Source organism: Passer domesticus, chromosome Z (genome assembly GCF_036417665.1).
Source record: "Passer domesticus isolate bPasDom1 chromosome Z, bPasDom1.hap1, whole genome shotgun sequence".
Taxonomy (NCBI): Eukaryota; Metazoa; Chordata; class Aves; order Passeriformes; family Passeridae; genus Passer; species Passer domesticus.
In genome coordinates this window covers 53,056,742-53,069,335 of record NC_087512.1, presented here as the reverse complement: position 1 = coordinate 53,069,335, position 12,594 = coordinate 53,056,742, and the positions used below count along the sequence as shown (strand labels likewise).

At 38.1% G+C, this 12,594-nt stretch overlaps 1 protein-coding gene across 2 annotated transcripts in view; it reads left to right on the top strand.

The window, feature by feature from the left end:
- The window catches only part of CAMK4 (calcium/calmodulin dependent protein kinase IV), a 140,903-nt gene that overhangs the window by 79,691 nt on the left and 48,618 nt on the right, over positions 1–12,594 (top strand). The window contains exons 3-4 of one of the 2 annotated variants that reach the window (XM_064404953.1): positions 4,381–4,443; positions 4,983–5,065. In XM_064404953.1, coding sequence (XP_064261023.1) covers positions 4,381–4,443; positions 4,983–5,065 — 146 coding nt within the window. The remainder of the gene's footprint in view (positions 1–4,380; positions 4,444–4,982; positions 5,066–12,594) is intronic. The other variant, XM_064404954.1, reaches the window with a different exon arrangement.

The following is a 12,594-nucleotide window of genomic DNA, read 5'->3' as shown; positions in this document are numbered from 1 at the left end:
TACTAAGTTTGAGGGTACAGAGAACATCCATTGGCAGCCTGTTTTTAGGGTGGTACTATATTGCAAAGCAGCTGGATTAATCTATGTAAAGTGGTGGTTCATTTTATCTTGTTTCATTTAATCCACACAGAAACAACACTTTTACATCTCGGTGGTTTTTAGCATTACTCCATCTCACTATCTTGGAGCATGGGAACATGGAAGAATCTCAGCTTTCATTATGGAATTTTCCATTCCTATCTCTTGTCAAAATAATCTGAAATTCAAAAATGAGAAGTACACTGAATATAAATCTAGTGCTCCTTTTCTGCATGACCAGTATGAAATTTCAAAGACAGGGTAATTGTAGACACATATCTATAAAATACATAAATACATAATTCTACAGAAGTGAAATAACTGGAAGGACAAATACTAGGAATAATCCAGGAACGATCACACTTTTATTGCAAATGCTTTGTTATAAATTAAGGAAGCAGCTTTCCTAGATTGCCTCTTGCTCCCAAGTTCAAGCTTTTAGATCTTTGCTGCGGCAGGTTCTTTATCTAGTTAGATTAAGGCCAGTATGCAGGTGCTTTTCTGTGCTACAGTCACAGCTCCTGGTTTGCTTGCTAGAGTTTACTGAGGAGTGCTGGAAGCCACAGCACCAGGCAGTGGCTGTACAGCACCTACAAGCAGTTCTTGCAGATTTGCTGTCTTTCAGCACTCCATGTGATTCCACAGGTAAGCTGAGGAAACACATAAGTGTTGTGGGTTTAAATAATCACAGGCCATCTAACAACTTTGTTTGGGTTTTATTTTTTGGCCTATGACAGTGAAATCTTCAAGGGACAGTGAAATCTCTCAGGGTCAGCAGTGAGGGGATGATAAATAACTGTTTTGGGTTTACTGCCAAATGATTTCTCTGACTGACATGGGTGTTCCACAGCAGGTTGTTGCTCTGAAGGCCTGTCACTATTACTTGCAACTTAAAGTTGCAAATACAGAAAATAAAGCTTAGTAAAATTGCAGCAGTGTTAAAATCACCTGACCAGGCATTTACACAGCCTGGTATTACGGAAGTAATGTCTTCCACACAGACTGAAGTAATCATTTAAGTGGAAATCAAGTTGCACTGATGAAATACTTGACCAAAAGCATACTCTAGTCCATTTGTCATAGATTAAAAGCAAAGAATAAAGGACAGAAGGAAAATTGCTCAACTAGTGGAACTGTGAACCTCTGAAAGTTAGCATTTGATTGTTTTTTCACTTCACAAACAGACTAGTTCTGCTGATCCCATTATTCTTGACTGTAATATACTGACACATATCTCACTGATGCTCCTGTGAGTAATGGTAATTTAAGGAAAGCTCAGATAGTTTTCAAGCACTGAACTACCGATTTAAATTACATCCAAAAAGGAGGAGACAAAATAAAGAATTTTGCAACCTCATTTTGATCAGTTATTACATACACACAAATCAGACTGCTGTATTTGATCTAGCCCAACATACTTAATTTACCCAAACATTTGTGGTAATGGCATATTTTGATTAAATTATCCATGGTTTAAACATTGTTACTATAGCAACATACACACTAGAGTGAGATGCCTGACTCTTGTCCTAGCAAATAATTTCTGTCAGGAAATTATTTGATAGGATGATGATAGGAAAATTCAAAATAAGTAGTTGAATTGCTGATATTCCAGGTCACATCTCACAGTAACCATTTTGGAAACATACCTTTCATGGGGGCCCCGGCATTGTGCCAGGGTCAAACCATGACATTGCCCAAACTAAAAATAATCCAGGTTTGGCCGTGATATAAGTAGGTACCTTTTATTTTGGTAGGAGCTGAACAAGGTAAGTGTTAACATAACTCTATCTGTACTTAACATAGGACAAGGTAAGAAAATAAAAGTGATGAAACAGCCTGTCTGTAATGAAATGTCATGACTAAATATGTCCCTGTTTTTACTCTGGAACACTTCATATCACCTATACATGCCCATTTCTGTAGTAAAATCTGTCCCAATAGACATTACATATAAATATGTAACACTCCTAAGTGTTTCTCTGCAGCATATTTGCCATTGCATCTTATCATCCTGAATTTTGAGGTACCTTTTCCTCATACCATCATCTGAGAAAGTGTGAAAGTCCACTGTTATGTGTCAGGTCACAAACTTGATCACAGAGGAACTCACCTACAGTTTGAGAGTAAATATATATGAAACCAAACACATAAAACTAAATCTTAGTCCATGTTTTGACTTAATTAGGTGAGAGGCAAGGTGAGAGGAGGCCTCTGTACTTTCTCACTTGTAACTACTCAGTGCCAAAAGAAGTGATCCTTAGATTTTGGGCAGCCTTTTCCATGCTTGCTCCCAGGTATGCTTGGTGCCCAAACATTTTCAGAACTGCAGGAAACAAACTGTGAGTTGCTCAGTCTGTAGCAGTGCTTTTGGATAAGGTAAATTTTTCAGTCTGAACTGCTCTGCTGGGGATATCACTGTCCATGCACAATTGTACATTAATTTTTCTGAGGTGCAAAGCATGTGGGAATGGTCGCAGTGTGTGAATCATAAAAAGCCCTTTGTTGCCCAGCAGTGACCTTTGGAGGCCTTTGCTGCATGTTTGCACTCACTGAAGTAACCCAAAGTGATGCCAAGGAAATGTTAAAACTGAGCAAGACCACAGGCTGGTGCTGGCAGCATTTTAGGAAAAGTTCAGAGGAGCCTGTCTTCAAACCTGCTGCTCAGTGTTTATGTAGCAGGAAAAGAAATTTGATAATTGCATTTGGAGTAGACAGCAAAAACATTTATAAAGCATGCATTCGTCACATGTTTAAAGGGTCCTGGGTTTGATCCCAGAGCAAGTGTTTATGCTTGAAGATTTTGTTATTGGCAATATGGGTTACCTTCAATTAGATGTTCAGGTAATGCAATATTTCATTCCTTTTCAATGTTTGATTCCTTTTCCTTCTTACATGCACTGAATTTGTCCAAAGTTGATTTTTCTTGCTTAATTTTGCTTCCTGGCAGAGGCACTAGAAGAGATTGAATGTCAGTAAGTTTTAAGAAAGCCCTGAGGACTCTAGTTCTCGACTCCATTTTTACACCACTATAGCATTACTAAGCTGGAATTGTCCCTGATTGACACAAGGGGAGAATCAAATTTTGCCTATCCAGTAGTTCTGAATGTAATGGATACTTGGATTTTGTTGATGCTGGAAAAAATTAATTACTGAGAAGTAGCTCTCTTCTTTCAGGTAATAAAAAACCCTCACGTATCTTCCTCACTAAGAATTTGAAGGTAATTTTATGTCCCCCTTAAAGGTTTATATATTATGACTGCCATTCATTTCCCATCTGATGTAAAAAGCCAAAACCAGAACTTGACTTTGATAAAAAGCCTCCACAAAACAAACAAACAAACAAAAAAGCAGCACAAGTCCCTCTCAAAGTGTTCTGCTTGACATCATGTATGTCATCAATTTTGAACCACAGTGACTTGCTGACTCATTAATTTCAGAACCCCCTGAGACATCAATGTGGGACTTCTCTAGGGTTTGGAAGAATATTTGCAAATCAGGTAGTTTCCTCATAAGTGTATTAATTGCCTTGAAAACATAAAAGCATTCATAATTTGCTTACAAACATTTTCCACTCTTGCTTGCTTAAGCATTCTAGTTTCAGGAAAGCTGCAGTTTGCTTTCCTGAACAAAATATTCCCTAGCTCCACACTTCTCATGAGAAGTGACTGATGACCCCAAAGAACATAAGTTGTGACTGTTGAAGACTACAGTTTGAAAAGGGAAGGGGTAATCTTCTCAGAGGTTTAACCAATAATTTGAATTAATAGATCATTCTGTCAGAGACAGTTGAAGCAAACTGAGGTTAACCCTTATAGTCTGTAGCTGGAGGTGTTTGGCCTTTGCACCACTTTTTTGTTCTAAGCAGCAAGTGACACTACTTTGATGAGCACATCCTTCGTGCAGAAACCTTTCCCAGCACAGCTGCTGGACAGTGTGTCAAAAGAAAGCTAGCATAAACTCAACAAACATAAGTAAAAATAGACAAGGCCAGAACTTGAGTAAAAATAGGAATTTTCTCACCTTTTCCTGTATTGTACTTCTTATGTACTTCTTCTGTGACTTACATGTATATTTGTAATAGTTTTCCTGGGTGTGGACATTTCTCTGTTATAGTATCCATCTTGTGTTAATGGAAAATTTCTCTTTCCAGTATGCTTGACTCGTGTGTCTCACATTACCTTACTCTTCCAGGAGATCTGGAAGTGCTATTCATACATAGCATCCTGTGATTCATCCAGAAGTTTCTATGCTGAACATGGAAATAATTGTTTCCCTTTTTCCCTCCCCACTTTTAACCAGATAGACAAGAAAATTGTCCGCACTGAAATTGGAGTTCTCCTTCGCCTTTCGCATCCTAACATTGTAAGTTTAGCCATGTTATTCCACTCCACATTTGTTTCCTTGTTTTTAAACACTTTTTGTTTGTGAGAGATGACTATTGTGGTTCACCAGTCTGTAGAGACCTGGATTAAAGCTCTGGGTTCTCTTAGAGGGCATGCTAGCAGCTTTTTTATGAACATCTGTTGAGTTATATTTCCATTTGAATATAAAACAATGATGTTCTTACAGAGCTGAGTGAGAAACTCTGCGAAAGAAGTTCTGCAAATGAAAGTAGAAGTTGGTGTTTTCAGTCCTGGGAGACTTAAAGACCAAAAGGTTCTACTTTTTGGTTTCTCTGAGAGACTGACAGATGGCCTCTTAAACGCCTGTATTTCACAGAGGTTACTGAGGTACAAGAATAACCAAAAGAGTACAAAAAAAGAAAAAAAGCTAACAAAAAAAAACTGGGAGACAACAAGGTAACTCTCCCAGCTGTGTTCTGTGTTCTACTGTTGACCTTCAGAAGTGCTCTGCAAGGAGACAAATAAGCAAAATAAATACTTTTTGTATTCTTTTACCAGATAAAACTGAAGGAGATATTTGAGACCCCTACAGAAATCAGTCTTGTTCTGGAACTGGTCACTGGTGGAGAATTATTTGACAGGTAAGTTACCTGCGCATACCTCTTCCATCACCTTCCTTCCCCAAGGAGGTTAGAGTTCAAATTTCTTCTCTGTACGTAAAAACCCTACGTGTTAGTAATTATTTGAATTGTTTTACCAGCATTCACATGAATAAATATCTGCAGCAAATATCCTAAAAGTGCCTTTGGAAATGTAATTACCATGACACTTTTTGGGAAAAAAAAGAATTGAAAATGGAGGAATTAGCCAGTAAATGTTGAAGAAAGGTGCTCAGCATGCACACAGCATTCAGTGTGTTAGAGCAGACAAAAGATGGGAAAAACTGGCAAAATCTCATTGACAGGTCATCATAAAACAGATTAGATGGCAGTCAACCTGCCAGGAGGATAGTGTTATATCAAATAAAAATTTTGCAAGCAGACTAACAGGAAAGAAATTCTCTTTGGTATTCACTGTATTTATCAAACATCTGGTTTTTCTACAAAAGTTCTTCAGGACAGCTGAAATTCTGAAGATTTTGCTTACAAGGCTGCACATGCTTCTGGAGTAAATGCATATGCATAAAGTGAGATGATTCTCTAATAGTTTTGGGATGATATTTTATTGGTAGGGATTTGGGTTTTTTAGAGCAAGAGATGATAAAGAAAACATTTTTTACTGGCTTGAGTAAATGAATTAACTTACTGGTGTTAGTGATTTCAAGCTCACATAAGGACAGGTTATTTAATATTCCTTGTTCTGTAATGAAAGTTTAGTATCATAGAGGAATATTACAAAAATACACATCAAATACTCAGTCTGAAAATATCTGCCACTTGAAAAAACAAAAGCATACTTGTTTTCTTATGCCATGGTCATACCTTCAGCCTTGACATGAATTATTTCTAAACAACAGCAAGAAAAGCAACTGCTCCCGTGACTCCTAAGTTCAACAGAAGAAGGGTGATTACTCTCTCAATACAGAGCCAAATGAATGAGGAAAGACATGCTGCAAATTAAAGTACTAGTGGGGTCCCATTCTTGAGCTGGAGACAACCCTGGTCAAAGTGCCTTACCTTTCATGTAGCCCTTTATATACCCACATGGATTTCAGATTAGGTAATTTTCAGGGGGGCTGGATACTCTACAGGAGTCTTTGATGAGATCTTGCAAATGCAAAACACAAAAAATCCAGTGAAGCTGTTGGTTCCTGAGCAGCAACCATCTGTGTGGTAGGAGAACAGAAGAGAAAAGATTTCATGGGATCCGGGATGGGGAACTGCATTATTTGATGAAACATTTGTTTAATATACTGACAGTTTCAACATTCTGTAATCTATAGTCAGTAGTGATTATGGGACTTTAACTGTCCAATTGATCTTTTCAAAAAGATTGGATGCTTGATCCAGAAATTTGGACAGCTAGGACCAACTGTGTGGCATTCTGACTAGAAGCAAAGTCACTCAGTAGAATTGCAGAGCCCCCTTGTGATGCTATAGATGAGTACCAATATTGTGGAGATCTGAACTCTGCATCCTCCTTTGGCCCATGTACAACAGAACTGGAAATTTTGTCAATACAGACCTCTGTGATTTGGAAAAAGACCCAACAAGCAATGAAACAAAAAAAAAAAATTAAATTATTTTCAGCTCGTAAGCTAGAAATATTACTTCACTCTTCAACCTTAAACTAAAAATAATTAAGCAGAAATATGCAGCCAAGATGTTTTGCACTAGCGACTCAAATTAAATATTAGCTGTTTCCACTTTTTAAGCTGGGCTAAAGGATTAACACTTGCATTGTTCTGTACAATGGCTGCCCTCTGAGTGTTAGGGAGGGTAAATTTAGGTTTCTGCCTTAGGGCAGATTCCCCTCTCATGCGTAATCTTTTCCTTACATCTTTTTATTATGCATGAAGGAAATTAGAAAGTTGATTGAGGCTTAGCTGAATTCCTTAATTATTAACAAATTTCAACTTCTTATTTGATTGAAATGCAGAGAGGTTTTGACAGCTGTTGACATATATATACCTACAGACTATATAACTGTATTTTACATATGTATGTGCATACAGAACTTCCCTGACTGACCCAAGTGTATTGATGTGTCTTTGCATTGATTCAGCACCTCTCCTGAAATTATAAAGTCACTTAAAATCTGTATGCTTTGTACATTTCGATTTAATTGCTTTTTTGCTATGGACATTATGACAAGAGTGTAAAGTGAAGTCAAAATATTTTAGGAAGAAATGCTTTTCCTAGATGATAATTAAGGATATTTTTAATGAAAGCCTGGAAAGCAAATATGTTTTAGGTTATGTACTTCTCAGTTCAATGGTAACCTTTAGTCACAGTTGTAAGGAATGTGTCACAGACCTGTGCCAGGGCCACAAAAGAAGGTCTGGAAGAGCTGAACCTGAAATAATCCTGAACTGAATAATGAAAATGTTAATGTTCCTGGGAGTTGTGACATAGAGGAATATAAGCACAATCTGGGTTATGCAAACTGTGTCCAGTTCCAGTGTTTGATAGTCAGTTGTTCACTCTTGCTGGGAAGTAGGTGATGTGCCAGAGTGAACTCCAGGGCAACATGTTTAAAATGTCTTGGCAGCTACAGCTGCACTGGTTTGGCATGGAGGGGTGGAGTGGGTGGAGTGGGAGCGTCACCTGAACTCAGGTAGAATCTTTCCACCACCCTTGGGCATCCATGGTTTTGGCTTTTGTTTCTTAAATACCTCTGTAGTTTTATGTGTGAGCTATTCCAGTGACTCTCCACACTGATAATTATATTCAGTGTCAATATTAGGAAAAACATTTCTTCTGGAAATTCAGCCGGTATTTGATTGCCTTGTCCCCAGTAGGTAGAGAGAACATGATTACTTTATTCTTCAAAGCAAATTTTATAGAAAGCTCTCATGCAGCAGAGGGTTGTGAAAGACTCTATTTTCTTTGCTCCTGCAATCTTTTGTGCCCCATTATGTTTTCTATGTTTCAGTTACTGTCTATTGAAAGTCCTCCACATTCCTACGTCTTCCTCATATCATGGGACCCTTAACTAGTCAGAGAAACCCAATTAAAGCCCCAGCACTTGTTGTCAAGCAGCTTCATTGGTGCCTTCAGTGCTGCACTTTTCCCCTCCCCAGGCCACCGCCTCTTTTGTAAGCTTTCAGGGATTTCTCTCTTCACGCCCTGCCTGCTGCATTGCCTCACATAGCCTGTTACACAGAAACTTTTGAGAGGGGAAGCTTGCAGCAAGTTCGTGAGGACTGTGGCTACACAATTTCTAGAAGCAAAGAGTATTATTTTTAAAAATATCTTATGAGATCAAGCTCCTGAATGTGAACTTGTCTAATTCTGTGGGTGCAATAGTAATGCTGAGCTGGAAGTAGAAAGTTAAAGAGGGGGAAACAAATCCTAGCATGAGCTCTAAGAAATATGTAATCTTTCTCTAAATTCTCCTGCATGCCACATTTATCAGAGAATGAGTCTTGCTTAATAATAATGGAGGGAAAACAGTTTTCCTGAATGACTGCAGTGCTGAGTTTCATTTCTAAACACACTACTGTAGAAAAAGTTCTAGTTTGTTTCATGGGGAGTCAGATCCAAAACCAGGTCAGTATTTCCCATTATCTTTTTTTCAGATGACAGACTGGCAGTTTGAGTCATTAGAGAGAGTAACTGCTAGTCTGCTGTGGAGTAGGAACATGGTTGTAGAATAAGGGAGATTCTGAATCAGAGCTACTTTTTAAAATATGTATTATTCCTCAATTTTGTGGTATGAAAAATGCATACATATTTATGCAGGAAACCTTTTTTTAACTAAACAAATACATCACAGCAACTAGGAATTGCAATCATCTCAATACAGATAAGAACTAATAGATCTGTGAATCATTCATTGAGAAAATGTCCCTTGTGGAAACCATTTTGTTATTGAACAGAGTGATGTAATTTTCTTTTCCTGTTTCTGCTAGTTTTTAGTCTCACTTTATCTTGTAGAAATCTTCTAATTTTATTTTAATTGAGAACAAAAATTTGCATAAGAATTGAGTAGTTGCAGAAAAAAATCTCCATGACAACAAAAGCGTTTTAGATAAATTAACATTTATTGTATAGAAACAAACAATTTTTTTAAAATGGTTAGCACATACTGGCATTGGAATAGAACTTGTATATTTCTCAGGCATTTTGTCTTGCCTGAGACTGTAGATGAAGTACCATGACACAATCCACAGCTAAGATGTGGTGCAAGGGTTTTGGGTAAAAGCCAGCTAGAGGCTGAATGAAAATTACCCTAGAAAGAGTCATGTCTTCTTTTAATGTCACAGTAGTTATAAAAGATGGTCTGCAAGGTACATACAGGCAGTGCTTAAAGAAAGCAAAACAATGCTGGGAACTGATAAAGTATAACAATTTTTACGGTCTTAGATGGCCAAGTTGGTTTAGCAGGACTTTTGCAAGCCACATGATATTCTAAATTCAGCTAATACTCAAATGCTACCGACTCCACATTTTGGAGAAATAATATTTATAGCAGCAACATTAAATAATTGCTAAATATTGCAAATTTTAGAGTAACTGTTTAGAGAATTAGCATAAAAATAAGTGCATTTGCTAATATGAGTTAAGGCAGGAAAGCGACAGACTTTACCTGCTCACATTTTAGGCAAGACTGGAGGATGGGTGAGGTGGCCCACATGGGAGGGAAGCAGAGAAGAAAAGCTAAGAATAAGAGAACTAGTGCATGTAGAGCATGGGGAAGGAAAAAAAAAATTTTTAAAATTGTAAGATTTCAAATTTTCTTGACCAGCAGGAGCCATGAGTTCATGTTGAGTTTGAAAATGCAGGCATATTAATTGTACCAATACCAATTTCAATACCGATAAAAAATAAAAGAGAAAGAGGCTTTGGTCCCAGGGACAGTGGTCTCAACTGGAAGTTTCAGGCATTGCCACAGTGAGAGACCTGGAGTAGTTCTGTGGAGGGGGGAAGGGTGTTCACCCTTCCTCACTTTTAGCTGAGAGCTGTCACTATAACAACAGCAGCAGCAAATGCTGACTGGGAATTTAAGGCACTGTCAGCCTTGCACAAAAGAGGTGTATGCTGCCAGTGACTAGCCCAGTCTGGCATCCTCTGTCATTGGATGAGTCCTCTCCTTGTTCAAAGCAGGTTCCTGTGTGGTTTTGATTTCTTTATCTACCAGTGCAGCTGTGCAAGCTCTGTTTCTCTTGGTGGACTTGGAAATAGTTCACCCCCTCTTTTGTTATTATTTGAAAAATCAAACTCCAAACCTAGTTATTTCCTTCTCTGATTAAATGTTCTCTTATTTATTCCTTTAGGAGACTGATTATTTTCACTTGCCTGATGTGCTTGTTGTTAATCCACAGAAATTTGTTCTAACCAAGTGTAAAATTGTATATTAATATAATTTTAATACTCCTCTGAAAATTGATTCTAAAATGATGCATTGGGATTCCCCATGTCTTTCCTCCTTGATTTTCAGGTCCCATGTGTTTAGCCTAGCCAGACTGCCCTACCAGTAATAAATTTTTTCCCCTACTATAATAAAATGTCGGCAATGCAGGTGTGGCCACTACCTCCCTCTCTTTATGGGATGGCCCACTGCTTTCCATGGCTTCACACAGATACAGTGAATTAAAGCCCAGTAGCAGGAAGAATGTCCCAAAAAGGAGTGAAATCCGTTGCATGTTCTTCCCATATTACACTGGAGGCTGCAGGGATGAGGTGAATGCTGGTATGTGTTTATGTATCTGCAGATGTAGATGCTCATGAAGATATGCAACATGGAAATATTATTAAAAAATTAGCAAGAGCTGTAATTCCTTGGTCCTGAGGCTACACTGAAAACTGTCTGCAAAACTAAAGAATTTATACTGCAAGAAAACTCCTAGTGCTCACAAGGAACAGAAATGCTGGAAAGACCAGCTGGAATCTGGCAAGGGTTACTGCAAATTATGCAACACTTGAACACATACATGTGTTTGATGATGGAAGCTGCCAAAACATCAGTGTATGCCTCCCCACAAACACATTATGCCCTTTCCACATGCTTGCTGGGCAGTGTGATGCTGGGGTGGTTTTCGATCTGCTAAATCTGTTATAGACCCATTATCTGGCAAGGGTCTTCCCTCTGGGCAGCAGCAGCAGCTGAAAGAGCAAGATAACACAGATCTCTGTGGGGTGCCCAAGCCCTGCAGGCTGGCAGGGATGTGTCTCAGGACCATGGGACTCAGGCTGTTCCCAAAGGACATCTCCATCTCTGCTGGCACTGGGAGAGGGGAGTAGGGGCTCTGAGAGGTATTTTCCTCCTCCTATATATAGAAGGAGGCAGATTTGTCTCAAATATGATGACATGCTTGGAAAGATAAGATTGAGTCACGTGGTGCTTTGGGAGAGCTCTGGCTTGCTGTTCATCTAGTAGCCATTCTGCTAAATATGTGTATTGATATATAAAAGTGTAAAAATTGGATCAGTATATTTCAATAAATGTGTATGCATAACCATGAAAAAGGGATCCTACACAAACAGGCATTGCATTTTTGCTCAGTCTAGAATGTCTCCGTTTTGAAGTTGCATCTTAAATTTCCTGGATGCTTGCAGCACCAAATTAAGTATTTTTCCAACCACTTTTATCTGGTTTAAAGCAGTTCCCTGCAATCTTCCTCACAGTTTTTCTCTCCAGCACTCTCTTGGCCTACCTGGCTTGTTCATTTGAATATCAAAAAAATATTTAATTAGTTCCTTATTGCTGTTGTTCCTATCTTTCTATCCTTTCAGCAAAGGCTTTATCTTCCTTCACCCATGATTTTGTCAAATATCATCATGTAAACTAGGTATAAATATTTGGGGTTTGCTTCAATAATATTGAAATAAGATATTTCTGCAGGTTTCCTTCCCATTATAGAAAAAAGGGCAATGAGTAATTGTTAATCTGCAGGCTGAATTTGAAAAATCCTATTAAAGAAGACACATTGGTCTCAGGTAGGAGTCTTGCTGGCACACCTACCATTTGTCTTATGTAAACTACCTCAGGGAGGCTGCAAGAAATAAATATGCAAATGATCCCCCAGCATTACTATATGACCTAAACTACAGGAAAATCTTCTTTCAATGCTCCTCCTTACTGCCTAATAGCCAGGTTATAGTCCTAAAGCAGTGTACCATTAGAAATAAATTTTCATATTTAGAAAGGGATATGTCTTTTTTCATTTATTGCTGTCACAGAATATTAAGTTTTCTATGTACTATGTTATTATTAATTAAGAGTAAGGTTTCTTTTCTAAATAAGTCTGAATTCTAGACTTCTGGAAAACTGGAAAGGTAATTCTGTATGACATAATCGGCTAGTGCATATTGTTCACCCGTAGCACTGGCAAATAGATCCAGTGCATTGCACAATATTTCTACATTTGTTTCTTATTGCTCTCCAGAAATATGGGCCCACACTTCATAACATTTATTTATTTTAAAGTGTAAATTACAAGGCTTCATCTACAAGGCCTTTTTGTGTTCTTTCTTTGTGTTTAATATGAATAATGAGAGCAGCATGC